The sequence below is a fragment of the Conger conger genome, chromosome 17 (assembly GCF_963514075.1).
Source record: "Conger conger chromosome 17, fConCon1.1, whole genome shotgun sequence".
Lineage (NCBI taxonomy): Eukaryota > Metazoa > Chordata > Actinopteri > Anguilliformes > Congridae > Conger > Conger conger.
The window spans coordinates 9,822,531-9,847,754 of NC_083776.1; the positions used below are offsets into that span (position 1 = coordinate 9,822,531).

At 47.5% G+C, this 25,224-nt stretch overlaps 1 protein-coding gene across 1 annotated transcript in view; it reads left to right on the top strand.

Moving 5' to 3' along the window:
- The window catches only part of LOC133116889 (nck-associated protein 5-like), a 125,534-nt gene that overhangs the window by 37,451 nt on the left and 62,859 nt on the right, over positions 1 to 25,224 (top strand). Inside the window, exons 4-5 of the mRNA XM_061226894.1 lie at positions 13,102 to 13,192; positions 18,228 to 18,407. Coding sequence (XP_061082878.1) covers positions 13,102 to 13,192; positions 18,228 to 18,407 — 271 coding nt within the window. The remainder of the gene's footprint in view (positions 1 to 13,101; positions 13,193 to 18,227; positions 18,408 to 25,224) is intronic.

Consider the following 25,224-nt stretch of genomic DNA (forward strand, 5'->3'; position numbering starts at 1 on the left):
TTTTTTACGCGGCGACATTTTCGCTCCATTTCACCGCCTATGCGGTGAGATGCTGGGTGAGCATCAAAAGGAATGCGGAAAGGCTGGTGCCGAGTGGCGTGTCCTGCTAACGTGCAGGCTTCGATGCTAACGTGCAGGCTTCGATGCTAACGTGTAGGCTTCGATGCTAACGTGCAGGCTTCGATGCTAACGTGCAGGCTTCGATGGTAACGTGCAGGCTTCGATGCTAACATGTAGGCTTTGATGGTAACGTGCAGGCTTCGATGCTAATGCGCAGGCTTCGATGCTAACGCGCAGGCTTCGATGCTATCGCGCAGGCTTCGATGCTAACGCGCAGGCTTCGATGCTAACGCGCAGGCTTCGATGCTAACGTGCAGGCTTCGATGCTAACGTGCAGGCTTCGATGCTAACGTGCAGGCTTCGATGCTAACGTGCAGGCTTCGATGCTAACACGCAGGCTTCGATGCTAACCCGCAGGCTTTGATGCTAATGCCCAGACTTCGATGCTAATGCGCAGGCTTTGATGCTGCTGCGCAGGCTTCGATGCTAATGTGCAGGCTTCGATGCTGAGCTCTGATCTCGTCAGCAGCCCCGCACAGCCGCGCTCTGATTGGCTGTAGGGTTGCAAAGGGTCAGTGGGTTGTCCCTGTCACATTTCATTGCTCATAACGCAGTTGTGGACGAATGGCTACAGAGGGGAATCGCATAGCAACATGTGACCAATAAGATCTAGCCAATAAGGCTATAAGCCATTATTATGCCCACACCGAATCCCTGCCCCTGCCCATGGGGCAAGTGAGATGCCAACAATCCTCCAAGTGAAGTTAATGGCATTGCCATGGTGACAATGTCACTGAGAGGGGGCCCATGTCATTGGTAAGAACAACCGCAGTAGGAGAGTGGTATGAAGCGCATCTGTGATTACTCATGCATTTACACATGCTTGTGTCTGTACGCACCGCGTCGTACTTAGCCTTGGTTCATCGCGTCCGCTTCATCGCCCAGCGCCATTATTCAGGCTCTTTCCGCAGTGCAGTGACCATAAGGACGTTTTTTGCATTTCGCCGGCGTTTTCGACCCGACTGTTTTGTTTTGCATGTTGATGTCTTTGCGGTGGTTATTTAGCTGAATTTCGCTTGACTGCTCAAGAACAGCTGCATAAGATTTGCATTCATGATTCTACAGAGCCAGTTTAAATTATTGGATCTTCGTACTCTCTGACTAACTACAGCCCCCGTTGGTCGAACCCTGCTTAACTCTTACGTGCCTTGATGTACAGTATTTCCCTGATCAGGACAGCGTTATCACTCTAAGGTCTGTAACTTCATTTGCATACTGCAAGTTACATTTAAAAATGAGTAGCCTTCTGTATAAAAATACATAATAAAGTTGTGATTTATAGTCTATATAATATAGCTGTATGTATTGAACACTAATTTGTTATGTCAACCTAATAGGAACTACAAGGCTATAGTTTGTGTGAAAGTGTTTGGAATCTGTGTGTGTGTCAGGGTGAATGTGTGTGGATGCATGTGTGTTTAATAATATCCCTATTATCACTGGAGCAGAGGTGAACAGCTGGCCAATGAGTTTAATTAGAAGCTCCAGGTGCTAGTGCACAACTCTATTGCCATGGTGACAACTCAACCATCTCACTGGGCCTACAAGTCGTGCCACTGGCACAACTGCCTCCACACACTGCCCCCTCCCCCCTCTCCTAAGATAATGAGATGCTTAGATCTATGAGACTGCAATCTAGGGAAGGGTTTGGCTGGACGGACCGATGAGGCTATTTTTTTGGTGCTTATTTATATTTCTTAAACTCTCGAAATAGACTTGTTTCTCTCAGATACACATGTATAATACATCTATCTAATCAAATGGATATAAGCACAAACTCGCACACATACACACACACACACATACACACATACACAAACACACACACACATATATACACACAGAAACACACACACACACACATGCACACACACACACGTACACACATACACACACACACACATATATACACACAGAAACATACACACACACACACACACATACACACACACATATACACACAGGAACACACACATACACACACACACATATATATACACACAGAAATACACACACATATGCACACAGAAACACACACACACACACATACACACATACACGCACACACACACACACACACACACACACATATATACACACAGAAACACACACATACACACACACACACATATATATACACACAGAAACACACACACACACACACACACACACATACACACACACACACACACACACACATACACATATATACACACAGAAACACACACACACGCACACATTCACCATCTCCTCTCCCCATCCCTCCCCTGTGCCATGCCAGTTGAAAGGGAGGAGCCACCCCCAAGGCCATGTGACCTGTGTATGGCTCAGGGCAGCCCTCGAGACTCCACGTTGTCCGTCATTAAAACTCTGGGATTAGTGCAAGTCTCTGACCCAGTGAGAGAGGGAGAGACAGAGAGAGAGAAGGACAGAGAGAGATATATATACTGAAGGAGTGCTTTGGTAGAAAGAAACCAGAGGTGGAAGTTGGAGTAAAAGAGAAGGAGAGTTAGAGGGAGAAGTGAAAGAGTTGGAGGAGAGCTAAATAGAAAGCAACAGAGTGAGATAAAGAAAAGAGACAAGGGAAAGGGACAGAGAGAGGATTGAGAGAGAGAGAGAGTGAGTGAGAGAGAAAGGGGAGGGGTAGATGCTTGCTCTGTAATGGACCTGTATTTAATTAGGGGATGGGGGAACACCATTTGGTCCAGGTGGCTGGTTAGAACTGAAGTGACCGTGTGTGTCTGAAGCTCCATGGAGCAGCCATGCATGAGATCCCTCCAGCCTGGCTGCCTCTGTCCAGGGCCCTGCTAGCACCTGGGTCCCAGCCCAGAGATCCAGCCCACTGGACACGATATGCAGGGGGCGGCCTGATTCGGGTGGAAGATGAGAGAAGCAGTGCACAGGTACTGAGCCGTCCTCTCGTCCTCCCTTTCTCTCTCTCCGTCTCCCCCTCTGTCTCTTCACAAGGTCTGATCCCGCCAGAGGAAATGACTCGTGAGAGAGAGTGGCCTGGTTGGGTCTGGCCTGGTTGGCTTTTCACAGAAGCCATCATAAAAGGGGGATTTGTTGGAATTGTGTGCTCTTGCACTCAATTATATTTTTGGTTTGTAGTGTTTGTGTGTGTGTGTTTGTGTGCCTGTGTGTGCACGTGCGTGTCTGTGTGCACGTGTGTGTTTTTGCCTCTATGTGTGAGAGATGGGTTGTGAAAAATTATGATTCTGGTGATGATGATGTGCAATGTTTTTATTCATGCTTTCATGCTGGGTTTATGTCTAATTACCACAGCAAGTCATAAAGGGTCCTGAATGTACTTGTGCCTGGGTTTGATTTGCACTTGGTAAGGGCGTCTGCTGAATGCCTTTTTAATGTACTGTAATGTAATCTAATGTAAATGAAAAGGGGGGAGAAGCACAAAATTAAAAATGTACCTACTACCTAGCTTTCCTCCAGCATTTGTGGGGATAGCAGAATAACTCAGAGGTGGCAGGATTGGTTTCCAGGTGGGTTACAGCTAGTTGTACCCGTGAACAAGGTACTTAACCTGAGTTTCTCTTTGGAGAAAAACTGAAATGCCTCTCGGAAATGCCAAAATGTAAATGCATGTGTTATTTATAAAGACACCCGGTGATGCAGAGTGAGACTCTCGCTGATCTCCCAAACAAGTCTGCTCAGACAGAACCTCCCAGAGATTTCTAGGCACAGGCATTGGTATTTGGTAATGGATTCAGTTCCTCAGAACTTCCAGGCGACATATGAAGTGTGACTGCGTCGTTGGGCGCTGCTAACTATCTGGGTAAACCCATTTGACCTTTGCCAGGTCAGCCGCATTGTGGAGACCAGGGCCGCCTTTGCATATCGAAAGTCTCTCATCCTCCTGTTGCACCAAACAGTTTAATTGGAATGATTTAAAGGGCTTCCTGGCACAGCAGCTGTGGAGTTAATTGAGGTTAATTTAAGCTGGCTAGGGAGAGAGAGCGTATCACTTCCCACTGTGACATCTATGTGTCTTTAAAAAATGCGGGTTCGTTTCAGATCCTTTTGAAGCCACCCCACTGGTATAGTCATCAAGCAGAATGACAAGACAGTTCAATAAATAGCATAAAACTGCTGTTCCTATATGGTAGATCTTGGTTTCACATTTATGATGGGTATGACCAATATTAGTTTCGTAATTCAAATCGATATCTGTACAGTTCATTGGCAATATCGTGACTCTACAGATAGGGAATGCTTCATTTGATCTCAAACGGCTACTTAAGGGTGTTACTGTTTGACTGCAGTCTTAGTTTGAAATGTAAGTTATTACCATTTTAATCATCTCAAGATCCTGATTCTGCTTTACTGGATTTCATATTTTCACACATTGACATAGAGTCTGCTACTCTTCATCATGGCTTTTGTAGTACTCTGCACATCTGCAAATAGTTGCTTCTCGCTAAAATAATTGTCCCTATCCACAGAAAATGATAGGTAGCGACATGCCTATTCTGGATTCAGGCAAACCGTCACGGATTTGGGACGATATGTCATCATGTATGTATTTGGAGGGTGTGGTGATATCAGTGTCTGATCACCCTCATGAGGCTTACCTGACCAGGCAGTTCATTTAGGCTCATTAACAACAACTATGCATAATAATTTCGCTCAACCCCAGGGCTTTCTAATCCAACATTGTTTTTAGGCCCTGGTATTGTGTAAACTTTGAACTTTAGAGTGCACAGATTGGGTTCAGATGTACAGCCTTTGGGCCTGAAAGCAGTCTGTGAGCCTGAAGGCATAAAGAACATCCATCCTCACCCAAACATTCCCTCAGTTGTCTCTCCTGTTGCATCAGATTCCTGGAGGTGGAAGCGAGAAATACAGCCTTTTTCACGAAGTACAAAAAAAAAAAAAAAAAATTGCCTGGGTCAAGGATAACTGCGTTCTCCTTTTTAGTCGATTGCTGGATAAGTGGACTCGTGGGCCCGCAGCGGCCACTGAAGATGTGCCTGGTGGTAGTGTATTAAGGAAACTGTAGTGGTAATTAAAAACCTGGGGGAGAGATGAGACCGCAGACCGCTGCATTATGCACTGGGGCCCTGAAGTGGCTTCCTCCGTGGATTAAACAGCCTTGTTATAGTCCTTTATGTGAGCTGTAAAAGAGGTCAGATTACTGGCTCTCTGTGTAACTAGGCCAGTCGTTCACACATCCTACAGCCTAGCCTGGCCGCTGCACAGGGCTGTCATTGACAGGAGCCACACGCAGCAGAATGTTCTGGAATAGAATGCGGTGAACTTTGGGGTGAGGACGGTGAATTGCTTTGCCTTGGATGGCGGAATTTTTTTTGAGCTGCTGGCAGACCAAAGATCATGCTGATACACACACTCAATCTCACACACACACACACACACACACACACACACACTGACTACAGCCTGATGAAAGTTTGCCTTCGCCTGCATATAGGCCTGCCTGTGGAAACTTGCATCTATAGAAGACTGATTTGTGGCTTTCATCAGGCATTTTTCAGATAATGCATCAGATCCGGAGAATGTGGAATTTGGGGGAATGTGGAATAACACCTCAGACTGGCTGTGCTGAGTCAGGCCAGGGGCACATCCCATCTCCACTGGCAACCGTGCTGCTGGGAGATTCCGTCCTGTCTTCTGCACCAGGTGTTCGCACTGCCATGCCCGACGGCAGCTCGGCATGGCTTCAGCCCTCTGCAGATAACCAGACTGAGTCAGTGCCCAGGGGCTGGGATGGGAGTTAGTGAGGGAAAGATGAATCTGCAGCAGGAGTTAGTGAGGGAAAGGTGAATCTGCAATAGGAGTTTGTGAGGGAAAGATGAATCTGCAATAGGAGTTAGTGAGGGAAAGATGAATCTGCAATAGGAGTTTGTGAGGGAAAGATGAATCTGCAATAGGAGTTAGTCAGGGAAAGGTGAATCTGCAGCAGGAGTTAGTGAGGGAAAGGTGAATCTGCAATAGGAGTTTGTGAGGGAAAGATGAATCTGCAGCAGGAGTTAGTGAGGGAAAGGCGAATCTGCAATAGGAGTTTGTGAGGGAAAGGTGAATCTGCAGCAGGAGTTAGTGAGGGAAAGGTGAATCTGCAGCAGGACTTAGTGAGGGAAAGGTGAATCTGCAATAGGAGTTTGTGAGGGAAAGATGAATCTGCAGCAGGAGTTAGTGAGGGAAAGGTGAATCTGCAATAGGAGTTTGTGAGGGAAAGGTGAATCTGCAATAGGAGTTTGTGAGGGAAAGATGAATCTGCAATAGGAGTTTGTGAGGGAAAGATGAATCTGCAATAGGAGTTAGTGAGGGAAAGGTGAATCTGCAATAGGAGTTTGTGAGGGAAAGATGAATCTGCAGCAGGAGTTAGTGAGGGAAAGGTGAATCTGCAGCAGGAGTTGGTGAGGGAAAGGTGAATCTGCAATAGGAGTTTGTGAGGGAAAGTTAATCTGCAATAGGAGTTTGTGAGGGAAAGATGAATCTGCAATAGGAGTTTGTGAGTGAAAGATGAATCTGCAGCAGGAGTTAGTGAGAGAAAGGTGAATCTGCAGCAGGAGTTAGTGAGGGAAAGATTAATCTGCAGCAGGAGTTAGCAGGGGATTCGGGTGGCAGGCTCAGTGGACGCTGGGCTGGGCTCCCGCTGCAGTGACCCCGCTGAGGGGATGCCTCGTGCTGAATGCACACACTCCTCTGGGTCAGAGCAGCGCATTTCATCAGGACATTAATATTGTTCCTGTCCTCTCCAGGCTTTAGTGAAAGCATGCTGGGCAACATTTGTATCCCGTGTGTTTTATAATCCTTTTTGTCCCCTTCATTGGCAGTAGCAGAATTAATTTGCAGTTGTTCTCGCATTCGTATTCATTGCAGGTAATCTGGCCCTTTCTAATTGTTGCACTGAGTTCACTTTTAAAAATGAAAGGAGAGGAACCAGGCTGGCTAGTGGGAGGGAGCTCCCCCATCCCACATCCCACGTCCCACGGGGTCAATTTTTCACCGTCTGTTTCCCACGTGTGTCTCCCGGAAGGAGGGATCAAAGTTCAACCAGAAATGCCATTACTGCAGGCCTACTTAGAAACTTTTTTTAATGATAGCGGAGGGCTAACAAGCGTGGCCGTCCACCCTGGGGTTTTACGGCTCTTTCAAAAGGCGACGCGACATGAAACAGACCTGGACGTGTTTCATGTGGAGGGACCAGGTCGTTTGGGAGAGCAGAACCCGGGGGGGGGACTCCAGCCTTTGCCGTCAGGATGGGGAGACGGTGTTCACAATGGTACATTTAGGTGGGGGGACAAAAAAACTTTTAAGAGGATTAAGGGCTTAGCCTCTGCTTAAGCTATTGGTCGCATGGGCGATTGAACGCTCTTACTGTAGAGAGGGAGAGGGAGAAGAATAAGAAGGGCAGGCATAATGTAACTTAGAATGCGCTTAGAGTCGCTCAAGTGTATTTAGGATCCAGGACCAAAAAAAATAAGTCGATAATATTTATCGCGTCAACTGATGGTCACGCGTGGCGGGGGTCCGCCTGACCCCAATCCCGGGACACAAGCGACCCATTGTTCCAGCTCCAGCGCCGCCCCCCCCCCTCCCCTCCCTGGGGTTTTTAAATTCTGCCCGCATGTCGTGTGATTGACGGGATCCAGGGGGGAGCCGGGCTCCCGAGACGCGGCTGACAGGAATGCGAGCGCAGCCGGACTGGCTGAACCGCCGCCTGCGTTGTTGCCAAGCAGCAGCCAGGTGGGTCATCACCGGCAGTGCGGCTGATCCGCTGCTCAAATGGAAATATCAACCCTCTGCCCTTCATCCGCCGGCACGCACCGGACCGCCAGCCATCCCGAACGCTCCAGTCACATGCGCTTAGCTGGGATAAGCCAATCACGGTGTATGGACAGAGGCAAGCACAACCTCCCTAAACCTGGGGAGGTATCGTAGATTTTTAAAGGCTAATATTTCCCGCTAGCATTCACGCTGGATATGGGAACGTTTCCTACTTTTTTTAGCTCACTGGATTACATGCAATGCGTGTATTCCTCAGATTGTGCTACCAAGAGCCTCTTCTCATTTGAGGGAACACTCAAATTGGGACTTTTGAGCATAAAATAAATAAATAAATAAAAAAACATATATCAGGCAAATCATCTCTTCCTTGGTTACAGTTAATAACACACGGTTAAATTACACAAAGATTTATGATCATTAATATCAAACTGAAAACAGTTTTCATGATGATAAGATGGATGACATCCGTGTACTCATTACTGACTCCTTAAAAATATCCTATCACTGATTTTAATGTAATGCGGAATTTTTATCATTTTTATTTGAAAGGTGCATGCAGTACACGGTATACCCGTGTAACCACAGACATGTAGTCATGCCTTGGAGCGGGGAGTGAGGGTAAGGGGCACATACACCACCTCAGCCTCTGTGCCGCAGTGATAGACGCGGAGCAAAGCCCGGTGTGGGGTGGGTTGGTGGCGGTTTGTGCGTGTGTGACCGTGATCTAGCTTCAGTAGCTCCACACCGTTTCCCACCGCCACCTCCTCCGTTCCGCCCGTTCTTTAAAAGTGCAAAGAACAAAAAATTCACAAAAAATATTTTCTAAATTTCAGGTTGACTACAGCTGGGGTACAATCTAACAATTTACACAAGAGCCCTTGTGAATGAAAGGCAAAGCTGGCGTTTAATCCAAAAAAAAAACTTCAATCAAAAAAAGCAAGTTACAGGTTGTGCTGAGAGTGCTTTTGTTGAACTGATTCATTAACAGGGTTTTTTTTTCAGTCTTCATTGGAGGCAGACGGGGCTGGCTCATGTCTGTCACTGTGCAGTTAAATGCCTGTTGGGGCCTGGTGCCGAACGTATCGCTGGCTTTAATGACTGCGCGTGTCAGATCTGTCCGTCTGAGGAGCCGGCCGCCACTTGAAAGGCAGCGGCGCGGGTAATGACCCGCGGTCTGGCCTGGCCCCGCCCTCTTACGACTGGACCCGTCAAAGGCACCTTTTAAAATGCCCCGCGAGGGAAGGCCCCGCCCCCGCTGCACCCCGACATCAAAGCGTGGCTGGACGCGTCTTAACGCTCGGCAGGCGAGGGGTTAATCCCGCCCGGGCGTGTCTGCCGGCCCTACCCAGGGTGGAAATTGATCGCTGACATAATTACGCTTCCTGTCGGCTCCCAGACGCAGTTAAAATTCAAAGTGCGCCGGGCGGCGGCGTGGAGGAGCCTCGTATCGGGTTCTCCGCAGACCGCCGTTTAGGCTAATCAGGGCATCCACAGCCGGGCGCGTGTCATTTCACAGCGTGTTCTCGTTTATTTGGGGAGAGGGCTCGGTGTTTGGTAAATATAAGGCGCACCTCGAAGCCGTCTTAACTCTTAAGTCGTTTTGTCGGCTCACGTTCTGCTGTAATTGCATCTTTGCCCTCAGCCACCGGTATGGAACACATTTGTTAAGCGAGCAGAATTGATTAATCAGACAACGACACCATTGAGTGCACTCACAGAACCCTTAAACGTAGCCTGGGCACTCAGGGAGATGTACAGTGAGAATGAATCACTGGTTTGTTTCATAGTGAAACCAGACGGAAGCCGGTGAACAAATCAAGCGCTTTATTGCCCTCATTGTCTGATTAAAGGTGACTAATATTATTAATGCTCGTGAAGTCGCCATCGTTTCTGCTTGGACATGGCGAATTGGAGTAAATATTCAGTGTTCAGGCTTCACGGAAATTTGATTCAGCTTTTGATTGAATATCAGGGTAAAAATGCGAAATTGCATTACGCACTCAAAATAACTCCCCCTCAGTAATTGCTCTGGTAAACAGCTTCAGAAATTAGTTAGAATTTAGGATCACTGCACCATCAAAATGCGATTATTTGGGGGTAATTATCCGTGGCATTCTTATTTGCGACGTTCCACCACATAAATCACGGGTGAAAATGCAGCGGGAATTATGTGAAAACTGGGGCCCCTTTTAAAGTCGCTGCTGATTGGAAAATGAAGGCATCGAGTCGTCTCCTCCGATGTGCCAGGATGCATCTCTCACACTTCCTGCTCTCATCTCTGGGCAGTTTAACTTGCTCAGACACATTCACACACTGCAAAAAAGTCTGTCTTAAGTGTTTTAGTTGTTGTTGTTAGTTAGTGAGACTTAAAGTCTTTTTTTCCTCTGAAGTATAAGAGCTTGTTTTAATGTACTGTTCACTTGACAAGTGGAATTGTCTTACCCCATTGGCAAATTTTGAAATGACCTCATTGGCAATACATTATTTCTTATATAAATGTGTCTTTTTTTAGCGAAAATTTAGTAATGGAATTAAGATTTGAAGTCTAAATATAAAATACTTGTTGAGATTGAATTTTTTGGGTTTTTTGCTGTGCAGATTCACTGAAGCCGCAGGGCCACTATCCATACGTTTTGTCGAAGGGTGCTTGGAGTTGTTCTAGAACCAAAAAAAACTGAGGGTGCTTGGGAGGACGTACCCTACATCTATAGGTTGTACAGATTTATAAATGTATAAAGATGGCACAGTCACAGCCAGATTTACTTGGCTCCGGCCCGGTGCAGTTAGCCCATATAAATAAATTTCCTTGGCATTCATTTTAGGGCAGTGAATTTATTCCTTCATTTAAAAAATGGAATACCTAACTTTCATGACCACAGTAACTAATACTGGCCATTCTGAATGTTAAATTATTGCCAAGTTAAGCACTGCTGGTTTTCTCAGTGAACAGCCCAGGAGTTTATGTTTATGCTCCAGCCAGGCCTGGAGACGGCTGGCCCATTCTGCTGTGCTGACCGTCTGTAAGGTCAGAGCTGTGCGTGAGCTACAGTGTGCTTGCTGCAGCGATGGGCTACGATGTCCTCGACCGGTCCACCGGCCACCACAGGGTGCGGCGAATGAGGTCAGGTTGCAGGGCGCCTAATTGAAATATAATGAGTGTGAATGAGTGAGAAAGCACACGGTGTGTGAATCAGTGAGAAAACACAGAGTGTGTGAATGAGTGAGAAAACACAGAGTGTGTGAATGAGTGAGAAAACACAGAGTGTGAATGAGTGAGAAAACACACGGTCTGTGAATGAGTGAGAGAATGCACAGCGGTTGTGTGAATGAGTGAGAGAACGCACAGCGGTTGTGTGAATGAGTGAGAAAGCACACGGTGTGTGAATGAGTGAGAGAACGCACAGCGGTTGTGTGAATGAGTGAGAGAACGCACAGCGGTTGTGTGAATGAGTGAGAGAACGCACAGCGGTTGTGAGAATGAGTGAGAAAACGCACAGGGGCTGTGGGAATGAGTGAGAAAACGCACAGGGGCTGTGCCAGCTGTTTCCTGCTTGTTCACTCTGCCACTGGCTATGGAACTGCTACCCACTAACGCATAAAACGCTTGTGAGGAACTTGGCAATGAAAAGGAGGGAGTTTCTTTCACCGGGAGACCGCTGTGGGTGCTGCTGAGCCTGTCGCTGTGGGGAGGATACAGAAAGAGCTGTGAGCGCGTGCAGACAGCAGGACTGCTTACCAATCACATCAGCGTTAGCAGCACAGAGAGGGAGGCTGTTACACACACACACACACACACACACACACACACACTTTTCTGGCGCTAGAACACACCATCAAAGGGATTTATCTTTCTAAGTACGCTGATGTCACAGGGATCATGTCAATAAGGGCGGTGTATTGGAGTGTGGAGGGTGTTGGGCGTGCTGTAACGCTCCTAAACTGCATCCCCTTCATTTGTAATTAAAATTTAACCGCCAGCTGAGAACTGATTTAACAAATCAATGAGTGGTCTCATGGCTGAAATGCACCATTCATAGGATAATGGCCACAGTTGGTGTCCACTGTGCAGGCTTCACCCAGCACCATGGCTACGCACAGATACCGGGCTTAGCACAGTTTGGATCAGTGCTGGTTCTGCTCAGTTCTGGCCCTGACAATTAGACTGGCGGTGACTCGCTCAAGGCACGGCCTGACAGACAGGGGGCCCAGTGCACTTTCCAAGCACAAGATCGTAAAACAGGGGAAAAACACCCCAAATGTCACTGGGCATTCCGTGGTGAGAAAAAAAACAAAAAAACCCTCATCCCCGTGCACTGCTCGAGGTGCTGAAGTGGAACTCACGGCGGAATAAATAAGGAAAACGATTCTAAATAAGGGGAATTAGCGGAAATGTCAGCAGGCATGCCGGCCGTTCGGAAAGGTCCGTGACTCTTGAGTCAGGGCGACCCGCGCTTCCAGTTCTGAGGCGCAGTTAATTTGGCTGTGAAAATCGAGCTCTCTGAATTGATGAAATATCCCTCCGGCTTCAATCTCCCGCTCTCCCGCCTTCTCCTCGTGGGCCCCACCACGGGGAAGACGACTGTGGTTTTTCGTCTGAATTCGGAGCACGTTCGGTCGCTTTTGGCGAGGCTCTTCAGCGTGCCCGAGACGGGGCTCCTGCTTGGTGGCTCCGTTGGGCCAGGCTTCGGACACATCTGTCATGGGCTTAGCCTCCTTCCCCACAATCCTTTGCCCTCTGAAGCCCCAGGGCATCCGTCTCAAGGCCAGTGCAGACAGGCACACGCTGCACGGGCCTGCCTCTTTCAGGAGGAGGCTTGCAGTGATTTCCTTTCATTCATCTTCAAGGCCTGCCTGTACATTCAGCCAGCTGTGAAAAATTTACGTAAAGTACTTATTGTTCCGCCGGGCTCTGATCATAACTTGAGGTCTGCTGCGAGTTAACTCGCGTTTGAAATAAATGGGGGGGTGGGCGATCCACAGCCTATTATTATTTGACCCACAAGACGTTATTTCTCTGAATGGACTTGGCCACGTCTCACAGCTACGTTTGTGTCGCATCGACCTCGGATTGCCATCCCGAGAACAAACGGGCCGTGGCGGGCGCTTGGTGTTCTTATCCGTGATAGGGCTGGACGGATGCGCGTGCTGGTTGGCTGGTTCCTGTTATTTTTTCCTGTCCCGCTGTGGTTCTGACCCGCTTTCCGTGCTCGGCAGGATGGAAGAGACGGTGCGGAGCCTGCTGCAGAACCAGGGACCGCTGGACCACTCCGCCGTGGACACTGTGGACCTCATGAAGGCCTACAAGGTCAGCTCTCCTCTTCTCCTGCTGTCAATCACTATGTGTGATGTGTGATGTGTGTGCATGTGTGTGCGTGTGTGTGTGTGTGTGTGTGTGTGTGTGTGTGTGTGTCTGAGGGTATGCGTGTGTGTGTGTCTGAGTGTATGTGTGAGTGTGAGTGTGTGTCTGTCTGTGTGAGCGCATGTGTATGTAAATGTACGCATGTGTGCTACCTGGAGGTAAAACAATGTGGTCACACACATTTTGCGCGCACGCAGAAGTTTAATGGATCAACATCAGCCCATCAAACCCTTAAGGCTGATCCTATTTCAGTCATAAGCGAAACTACCCATCCTGTAGTTGTCACAGCAAAAATATCTGTTGCCATGAACATGATTTCTAGGTGTGAACAGAAAGTTTTTGCAGTGGGTGTGAACTCTTGCATGAGGCCCAAAAACCAGAACTTGAAACTTCATTGCAGTTCCCATGGGAAAGACACCATGAACGTCTACATATCTCACTTTAAGAATGTGTTAATTCTGAAAGTTATCCTCTGAGGATTCCTGGTCAAGAAAAGATACATATGATACATTGAAAGTCTAAATTATTAATGGCCACACAGACATGAACACAAAGTACATACGTGTAGTAATTGGTAGTATTCTGCAGCTCCACTGTGGTATTTCAGAGCAAACAGAGTTTACAATTGTCTCAGAGAACATATTGTTTTCACTCAGTATACACTATAACATTATGTCTAAATACAGTAGCTGTACAGTCATGCATACTGTGACAAATGAATGTCATCACTACCTAGCAATTGCCCATAAATAATTATAGATAGCAGTAGCTGTTATTTTTGTAGTCATAAATAATATCAATTTGGTATACTGTCATCATTCACAATGCACAGCACAGCTTGCGGTCACCACAAGCCGAATATGCTGTGCATTTGTGTATTATGTCACGATGGCAGTATAAATGGGGAAGCTGGGTCAGACATGGTGGATCCTGTGATCAGAACACAGGGGGACGGGGGTTTCAGACCGTTTTCTCTGCATGTAAAACAGCTTTAAACAAACACCTCCTCTTGCTGCTTCCCCGCTAATTGTTTGTTTGAAAGTAATTGAGATTGATAAAAAGAATAAACACTGTTCAGAGCACTTAATTAATTTGTGGTCGCGGTTTCCTTCGACCATTCCTATTGACCCTCCCCCCACCCCCCTACCTCTGAGTCACGTCCCAAAATGCAGTTGGGTTTCTCACATTGGTAGACACCTTGCAATCGATCTGTCAGTCAGACGTGTCTCTGTCAGAGGATGCAAATTAAGGAGCGGTGGGTAGACAGAAATATTGCAGGCCGCTAATGAACGGCGGGGTAGGGAGGGGGTGACGATGTTGTATTACACATGCAAATTAGACTGGAGAGCCCTAATGCATATTTAATTAGCTGAAATATCACAGAGGCTTTTAAAGAGGGCCCGCGGGCCCCACCGGGGCTGTTAGTGTCATCCCGGGACGTGGCTGGGAGACGCCGGGGGAGATTTAGGGTGTCTGCCAGCGCTGATTATTTAAATGGCGGTTTTAAAAGGGATAGCGGCCGGAGCCACATCATCCCGGGAGGATTAGGAGAGACGGCAGCTGCAGCGGCAGGCCTGAGCGGTCTCTGCACCCACGGCCTGACGGAGCTCACGGGCGTGCCCCGGCCTTCACGAGCGTGACAGAGCTCACAGTGTACCCATCACACGGCCTGACAGAGCTCACAGTGTACCACGCCCATCACACACAGAGCTCACAGAGTACCCATCACACGGCCTGACGGAGCTCACAGTGTACCCATCACACGGCCTGACGGAGCTCACAGTGTACCCATCACACGGCCTGACGGAGCTCACAGTGTACCCATCACACGGCCTGACAGAGCTCACAGTGTACCACGCCCGTCACACACAGAGCTCACAGCGTACCCATCACCCACGGCCTGACGGAGCTCACGCGCGTGCCCCGGCCTTCACGAACGTGACAGAGCTCACAGTGTACCCCACCCATCACACACAGAGCTCACAGCGTACCCCACCCATCACACACGTGACAGAGCTCAGTGTTCCCATCACACACGTGACAGAGCTCAGTGTACCCATCACACACGTGACAGAGCTCACCGCGTACCCCACCCTCCACACGTGTCACAGAGCTCACGGGTGGGCCACACGCGTGACGGGCATCACTCTTTTTCTCACTCTGTCATTCCGCTGAGCATCGACATCACTGCACACTGAACTTTCTCATCAGAAAAACTGCTGCGACTGAAAGAGTTGTGCTGTCATAACGAGATAACAGGAAGCAGCATTAGCAAGTATTTATTTGGTGAAACCGAAAATACATTTAATTTAAATACATTTTAATCAAAGTATATTTATAAATGCACTCAGTAAGTTTTTCATATATATACCATTTTTACTTTATTACACCTACTTTTTCATGCGATTATCTAGTCAGCCAATTGTGTGGCAGCAGTGCAATGCATACATTCATGTAGATACGGGTCAGGAGCTTCAGTTAATGTTCACATCACCCATCAGAATGAGGAAAAGATATGATCTAAGTGACTTTGAATGTGGTGGCAGACAGGGTGGTTTGAGTATCTCAGAAACTGCTGATCTCTAGAGACTGCACACTAGTCTCTAGAGTTTGCAGAGAATGGTGTAAAAAAACAAAAAAAAACATCCAGTGAGCTGCAGTTCTGTAGACATTGTTAATAAGAGAGGTCAGAGGAGAATGGCCAGACTGGTCAAAGCTGACAGGAAATAACGTAAATAACCACACATTACAACAGTGGTATGCAGAAGAGCATCTCTGAACACACAACGCATCATAACTCTTAAGTGGATAGGCTGCTGCAGCAGAAGTAAAACAAATAAGTCTAATAAAGTGCTCACTGATTGTATATATGTATGTATATATGTATATATGTATGTATATATATATATATATACATACATATATACACATATATACATATACATATATATATATATAAAGGAAGTGTTTTAAATGAGCTAATTCTGTAAAAAATCGGCCCAAGTGAAATTCAGCAATGGTAGCCCAAGTGCCATCTAGTGGTGGGTCCACAGGAACATGACATAAGCCATACCAAGGTAGCGAAGTAAATTCAAAAAACAAAAAAATAATAATACTGACAACACACACATATCTCACTGCATTGAAGTCCATCCATGACTGAATAGCAAGTGTCCCATTTGTACCCTTCGTGACAGTTCTACTTGCCACACATTAACGTTTCAGCGCGTGTAATTGATCATGGATGCACCCACATAACACAAGATCTCTGTGCACTTTTAGAAGGGTTTCCTCTTAACAGGTGGCATTTACACATTTCCATATGCTAGTCTAGAACTAGTCTAGAACTAGTCTGATCGGGAAACAAGGCGCTCTGTTCGATGACAAAGGAGTGCAGCTAAGCAGAAATTCAGGTACTGCTGCATACTTTTAAAACTTCTCCCTTCTGATTTCCCAGGGGCAGGGCAATTTTCCTAACTGAGCCAAGATCATCTCCTTAAATTGTACATATCTGCAAACACCAGACACCAAACACATCGCTGAACGAAGTACTGTCACAAAACACTCAGGCTCCATCTTCAGTTAATTAGAGCTCATCAGTGGAAAGCACTGAAAGCATCCTGATGAAACATTGTGCAGCCACCAAGGTTAAGAGTCGTCCTCCTCTGGAGAAAGAGGCCCCATAAAAGGACCGTTTAAAAGATTTCTCGCTGCGATTACTGTCGAGCGCGCACCCCTTAGCTGCTTATTGTGAAACAGGTCATAAGTAAGAAGCGCAATGTTTTCTTTACCTCCCGTATCGAGTTTAAGATAAAATGTATAATGCATTTATATGAGGGAAAGACTACTTTCAATTCATTAAATACTGCCTGGCGGAGCCCGGCTCATCCATCATTGTTGCGAGCCGTGAAGCCAAACATCGTTTTACAGTGAAAGGAGTAATCACACTTGACAATTAAGCGTCGGTTAGAGAGAGGGATGAAAAATGTGGTGAGGTTTGAAGCCATGCATCAGACAGTGGCCTGGGCAGCCCACTGAAATGGGCCAAAATATCCCCGAAAATGATTCTGGAAGCCCCATGTGCGGCTTTGTCCAAGAAGAGGCAATTTTGCACACCGGGTTATGTCCTGCAGGTTCTTCTTTGGCCTGCACGGGGAAAGCTGTATTTTCCGCGGTTTGCTTCCTACATTTGGGTACATTTCCTTCTGCTGTATTCCTGATATTTTTATGATGCTGTGGGTCAGAGGCTAAATCTGCTAAATACCAAATTGTAATTGTAAATATTGGGTCTCTTTATTGAGACTTTTTGCTCTGTTCCGCTGTGTGTGGTTTCATCATGGTTTCTCTGGTTCTCTGGCAGTGGGCTTCATCATACCTAATGAATATTTAACAGAGAGAGTTTTTCTCTCTCATGTCCAGCGAGGATTTAGTGCTTTATTACCTCTGCTGCTGCACCTAGTTTCTCAGTGTCTTTCTCCTAAATCCTCATCTGCTCTGTTTCTATACTTAGAGCTTAGAGCTGAGGCCCAACTCAACACCACGCCAGATTTCATTTGGCCTCCTCTCTGTACATTTATCAGAAGCGTGGGGATTGTGTGTTTGTACTGCCTTCATAGGGTGGACAATGGCCCGGAGTAATGTTGATAGAAAGGAGCACTTTCGGATTCGGGCTACAGAGTAGAACAGTGGTTGGCATGGTAATTCACAAAATTGTTGGTAATTCACCAAATTGTGGCCGTGGCAATAGTTGGGTATGAGGCTGGGTGATGGCACTGGCATGGTCGGCTGGTCCAAGGCGGTGGACGACAGGCGGGTTCGAGTGAGGCGTGTCGATCCTCTTCATTTCTTTCCTGTGGAAAGCGGGCACCCGAACTTGTTTCGAGAACATGAGACGTGACTAGGGATTAACGGATGGTTTCAAGTCAGCAGTGTTGAATCCATCCCCTCTCTCACCCTCTCTCTCTCGCTCTCGGTCTCTCAGGACAGAATCTCGGAGGAGGTGCAGAAGCAGCGGGAGGGCCTGGAGAGGCCGGGGCCGCCAGCCCCCGGGGAGGGGCCGCAGAACGACGGGGAGCCCGAGGCAGACGAGGACAGCAGCGTGGCGGAGGGCGACCACGATAAAGACACCAGGCTCTTGGTGGAGAGGCTGCAGGCCCTGGAGGTACGAGGCTCCTCTCCTCTCCTCCTCTTCCTCTTCAGCGCTCATCCTCACCCTCTCATTTTACCACAGTGTGCCAGGCCGCCGCAGGCTGTGAGTGGAAAACTCAGCTCGCTCACTAACTCACTCACTCAGTCACTCAGAGCCTGCGCTTCGTCAGACGGCCTCTAGAGGGCGCGGCGTGGGTCTTTGCCCGCTTCGTCGGTCTCCTCTCTGCCGTCGCGCTGTTGTCTGGAGCGAGCCCAGCTCCGCCCATCCTTTCATATGGAAAACAGGCACGGTTCAGAGCGGCAAACCTGGAGTTCATACTCCCCTGCCTGGGGAGCGGGTCTTTGGCTTTCTTCTCCCGCCTCTCCCGCGAGCTGGCCAATCCCTGCGGGGACACTGGCTCGATTGTCCCCGCTCAAATCATTCTCATGTCAGAAGCGTATTAAAAGTCATTATTCCTGATTCTTTCCAGCTGCAAGCCGTCGGACGGCGCTCTTCAGATCTCCGGTAGCATTTTAATTCCGTCTGAATCCAATCCAGTTTCAAACTAATTACACCCGGGGCCCCCGCTAGTCAAATACCAATTACAAAGCCGAGGTCCAAATCCTCTCCATCAAGGAAGAAATGAAAGGAAACACGATAAAGAGCCACAAACTCGCAGGCCCGAAGCCTTGTGGCGTGAGCGCGGCTGCATTGTGGGAAGGAAGGGTCAGCCGCTGGACAGCAGGTAAAAGGCGCCGGTACATCCACGTCAAGCCCTTCTGTACGGCGCAAACAACTCCCGCACAATATCACTGCCAACGGTCCCGGAATCAATCTTTGCCGACACGCAGGGACATTAACCACAACACTGACAGTAATGGCGTCTGGAGGATAATTAGAACAAAGTGCTGGTAATTGCATGTTGCCTCACGTTATCTCTCCGGGAGTAAATCTCTCTCGGGCCGCCCAGGGAACCCGCGAGGTAAGAGGCTGTTATCCGGGCGCTACATATTCCATGACTTTATCAAACGTTATCTGCCGCTCCGGAGTCTACGTGGCGGAGCCGGTGATGAATGGCGGCTGTAGAAAAGCGGCAGAAACGGAGGAGGAGCCATACATCACTGCCGCTGAGCTTGTGTATAAACTGCATCCACATTACTTAGGTGTGCTGCCGTCGTCCTCCCTGTCAAACAGATACAATCCCAAAAAATATGCATGGCAGCCCCGGGCTAATAAATGGCGCAAACCCTAAACTTATTAAACCTGAAAACCCGTTCAACCGTGTTCAAGTATTTATTCATTAGTTTATTTATTTATACAAAAACACGTTGTCTGACTTTTTGATGGCTCATATGGGGTTACGGAAATGGGTTTTGAAAACAAGCTGCGGCGTTTGATCGATGTCAAGAGGCTCCCTGTGCATTCCAGCCCCACAAAGCAATCCAGGATCTGTTTGGTGAGCCGTAATTATTACCCCCAGCCATTGTGTGATAAAAAAAATCTGAAACTGATCCCAGGGCAGTGCACACGAGGCAGTCCGCACAACATCGTGTAAGAAGTGGGGTCGGAGGAGAGAAGTTATCTGCTTGATTGCCTGAGCTTGTTGGAAGGTGTCAAGTAGTTTTGTTTCCAAATTCAAAATAATGCCTTTGAAAGACAAATCAAAATTTTTCAAAAACCCAAATCAAGTACTTGAGTTGATTATTTTCATAATTGAGAGAATGCAGGATAAGGAGAGATAAGGACTCCACTCCATTTGGTGCTTTCCCATAGGTTGTGTATCTGGGTTTGAACAGATTTGAACTCAAACTGCATGTTGAGCATTGCTGTAGAGGTCCGCTTCCCCCCCTGATAACTAAGCTTGCACATTCTCTTCAACATTCTGCACACACAGAACGGCTACCTTTATGAATGTCTTTCAATTTGTATTCAGCGCCACTGCTAAAATGTCTCCCGTCAATTTGGGAGAGCAGACTAGCGAATGCTCTCTTCCAAACAATGCTGCCAACCTCCCTCCCCCTGGCCATGGCCTGCCCTGGGGCCACTGTCTACAGTCTGCACCGGGGCAGCCGGGCCTGGGTGCAGCCAGAACCTGGAACAGCACCGTAGTTGGATGGGCTTCCCAGCAGCCCTGTAAGCAGTGTGACTCCATGTTGAGAGACTGGGCTCCCTGCCCCTGGATGAACTGTGGGTTGGCATCATGGTAGATGCGGCGCCCGGAGCTCAGTCCACTTGGACCGGGCCCTGACAGAGGCCTGGAGAAGGAGGGGGGGGGGGCGCTCTTCCTCAGATTGCTATCTCCGCCAGGCATGGCCTGTCCCGCTGCACGTCTCTGATTCGGGTTTTACGGAGTCCCTCTGCCAGGTGGATCCAGGGGCCACCCCCCAAAGACAAGTGCATCTGACTGCAGGATGCGGGAGGGGCAGGGTTCGATGTCGATAGACGGGATTTGACCTTCAACCCTACCCGTCACATGCTATTGGTTAGAAAAAATTCTGCCTTTTGAGGCTCTGGATTGGACTAGGGCAGTGGTGACCAACCCTATTCAGAGAGATCTGCCATCCTGTATGTTTTTATTCCAACCCTAATTTGGCACACCTGACTCTACCAATTTGTAGCTCAACAAGATCTCTATCTGTTGAAACGGCTTTGTTAGAATTCGAGTGAAAACCTAAAGGAGGGTAGATCTCCAGGAATAAGGTTGGTGACCTACAGGACTAGGGGGTACGATGTCAAAGGGTGGGGTTTGACATGAAGCCCTGCCCTCCTGCAGCCTGATGCCTCTCCCCAAGGTGGCTCTGAGAGAATAGGGGAGGGACCAGCTGAGGCACGCTTTACTGGGAAATGGTGACATTGAATGATTCACGACTAATGAACCATTTTATTTGGTGAGCTGGCTCATACAGTTCTCTGAGTTCAGGTGAGGTGGTTTTTTAAGGAGGCCACCTTTTTTTTCCGTTTGATTTGTATAATTTAGAATTCTGTAACTCCAATTAAGAATGTTAAATATTGTTTAAAAAATGTCCATATCAAAGTGTTAGTTTTGGATTACTGCTGTAATCTACATTTGAAGTTTCAGATCAGGTTCGAGGCAAACAGAATGACTGGATGGTGGATGGAGATTAGGTCTAGTTTTAGAAAGGGGATGATGGCAGATTGAGTCAAGGAACTTTTAACAGGCATGTGAACATCCTGTTTGTCCTCCATAATGAGCGAGCGGTGTGACAGAACTGAATAGCTCCCTGTTCATGGAGGAAGTGAACAAAGCAATCTCTGCTGGCCCTTTGATAGACATCTCAGAATGGAAATGACGGCTGAGGCACGCTGACCGGCCGGCATGAACGCTCAAAATGATCTTCACTCCCTTCACTTTAGAAAAGTGTCAGCGTGTGAAGGGCAGGGACTGAATGTGCCGGTAGATCCCAGGGCCTTGTGATTGTGGGTGAATGGCAACCCAAACGAAGCCTTAATTAACTCTTCCACAATAGCGGCCTCTTCCCGTGTGGGTTCTTTCTGCGTGGCTCCTCTTTCCCGATCAGTGAATAGCTGATTGTTTGGAATTTTTTAAGTTAATGATCTGCGAACACAAAAGTTTCCCTGTCTTCAGTGAAAGAAATTTGTGCAGTCCAGGAACGCCTGCAGCCTCAGATCTCAGACCAGCTCTCAGCTAAGAGCCTAGCCTGTCGTCAAAGGTCTGCCGGTTTGAAGGCCACATCAAATCAATGTGGGGGTTCTGGCCAATTGCACCCTCACAGGCACTGCTAATGTTTACGTTCGGTGCAAGCGGCTTGCCTCCTTTTAACAATGCTCTTCCTCATTAGTACACCAGTGACATCAGCAACCAGTTCAGCGGGGTGTGTGAAGTATGCTTTTGATTTTTTCAGATGCGTTAGATCAAAACCTTGACCTATATCGCTAACCATCAATCGCTAATCGCTGTCTAGCGGCCTCTTTAGATCACGGGGCCCAAACGCTAACTGGACTCAGCCTTTTTTTTTTTCAAGAATTGCTGAATTTGTGGTAGGCATGGGTCACGGATTTTCATCTTTCTTTTACTTGAATTGCGCTCGAACTCGTGGAGCGCCGGTGTTTCAACAGCACATTTATTAACACGCAAGAGAGACGGAGAGCTTGCCTTCTCTAAATGAATTTACAGTGTGAAATATAAATGTGTAATAGGGAGAGTTTTCTTTCCGTCCCTTCCACTCTTTCTCTGCCCGAGCGCGGTAAGGAGCGTCATCCCAAGGCGGAGATATCAAGCACTGGCAGGGCTCCTCGTCACGAGTCTCTATCGCAGTGTTCATCCACGGCTTGATGCATCATAATCTACTTCTGCCCATCACCAGAGGATTCTCCCCAAATGAAAATGGATTTCATTTAGCTGTCGGAAATAATGGACCTCAGCCTTCTGCATTTATTAAGCCTGTAATGATGCCGTTAGCCGGGAGAGTAGCCCGGAATTAAGTTTGAGACAATATTTTCCTTTGGAGCGCTCCCAAAAGAGAGCCTCTATTCGGGCCTGGATTCAGCCTGAGGTGGAGGCTTGTGTATATGTGTCATTTCTTGGCATTAAAAGTGTGGGGTTGCTGAGTGGCTCATCTGGGTAATGTATTGTTCTAGTGTGTTCTGGCTTGCGATGAACAGCCCCACTCCAAAATGTAGCTTCCTAAAACCTCTGGAGCATACAGAACTTGTATAACTTTTTTTTTCTTTTTTTTGTGGAGTTGGCCCTGCATTTCAATGGATTTCAATGGAATGGATTTCAGACATTTTTGGATAGGCCAAAAAGTTCAATTTTGGTTTGTCAGTTCAAAACACATTGTTCCAAAAGGCTTCAGTCTTCTCAGTGTTTTCTTTTGCATACTTCAGACGCTTACTTTTGTGTCCTGTGAACAGCTAGACCTGTGTTTGAATAATCCAAAAAGATTCCCCAAACTTTTGCACCGGGCCCTTTTCCTTTTTTTAATGATTTATAAACAGTAAAAAAAATAAAAAGCAATCTTGCTTTAAAATTTGCAGAAAGGTGTCTCAGGTTTAACTCTTTAAACATGAGTTTAGAGTTCAGGTTTAGAGTTCAGGTTTGCGTTCGTTCACATACAGATTCATTGTAACGGACATAAACCAGACGCACCCCACTGTAGTTATGGTAACCGTGTTGAAATGAAGGGCGGAGGGATCAGCGATGGGGCTGGAGGTGAAGCGGCCCGGCAGTTGGGATGAGTCTGGCAGGCGCTAATGCACCGCCCTCCCGCTGACAAACGAGGGCCGCTGTAAATCAATACGCCGCACCCTTAAAGGTGAAGTAATATCACGCCGGTAACAAGGAAATATTCACATCCGTCTGTCTTCTAAAACGCCGGCCGTGCCTTAAAGTTCAGCCTCATAACTTGGATCTCCTTGACCTTTCGGGAGGAGACGTTTCCGGGAGGCTCTGATTGGGCAGCACCTGTGGGCTGACACGTGGCCTTTGAAGAAGGAAACTTCACCTCTCTCATCGCCGCTGCCAGCGATTGCCCCCTCTAACTCATCTTCATCGCGTTAGACATTCATGGCATTCGCCTCCGGGGTCGATTTCATACCAGCCTTACCAGCTCGGGAAATGAGGGGTAGCTTTGCATTTTCAGCATAGACAGGAAAGCTCAACTCTATGGACCCGTGCAATATGAATGATTGGCGCTATAGCCGCTCATCAGTATGGCTGACTAATCACAGGCCGGGAGTCAATCGACATTTCTCCTAAACTTTGCCGAACAATTAAAACAAACTTTGGCGAGTTCTGAGATTGTTAAACCAAACTCTCCAACTTGGGTTTGTGAAGTAAAGGGTGATTGCCTGATTGTGTACATGCCCATATACGGAGCTTAGCTTCTTAGACGCGTGAGCCATCCAGGACCCCTGCAACAGCAGTGCTGCGCTTTGTAATGGCAAGGTTTTCTGATTGGTTCCCAGGAGCCAGTGTTTGATTGGTTCCCAGGAGCTAGCGATGGACTGCACACGGAAGGCTTATTGGTACACTCCGTGGCATCTGGCAGAAACTGTGTTTCCAGTCTGCGGGGTAGATGCAGTATTGGCGGCGAAGCACAGAACACGGCAGTCCCAGGTGAAATGTTCGTGTTGCCGGGGGTTGTGTGTCTGCGCAAGCCCGCGCTGGATGCCGCGGGCTCGTTCCAGTCTCCAGGGGCTGGAACAAGCACAGATGTTTACACAGCCAACGCTTTCAACATTTACCGAGAAATTACTGTGAACCGTGTCAATATTAGCCAATCCCACGCATCATTTTGTCCCTTTCTAATAGTGATTGCACTCATAGGTAATGAGACTTGTAAAATGACATGATAATAATAATTATTGATAGTATTAGTGATCCACCCCTCCCCCCCACAAATGTAATTTACAAAAACTGAGTTGGGTACTGTAATTAATGCATTGTAGTCGGCCTTGTGTAATACAGGGGGGTGCAAGAATTTGGGTGCCCCTGGTCAAAAAGCCTTTTACAATTAATATCTAAGTGAACTTTAGCAAACCTGACTTCTAAATGGTACAACGTTAAACATATTTCTTCAAATTTTAAAACAAGATTACTTTTTATTAAAATATTTTTACAGTTTCAAAATAATTAAAAACAGGAAAAAGGCCCTGTGCAAAGTTTTGGGAACCTTGTCAGTTAGCACCTTGTAACTTGTCCTTGGGCATATATAACAGCTTGTCAACACGTCCCGTAGCCAAGAGACTTTCAATTCTCGCTTTTGGAATTTTTCCCCATTCTTCCTGGCAGAACACCTCTAGCTCAGAAGTACTCTTTGGCCTCCTTGCATATATGGCATGTTTGAGATCTCTCCACAGATTTTCA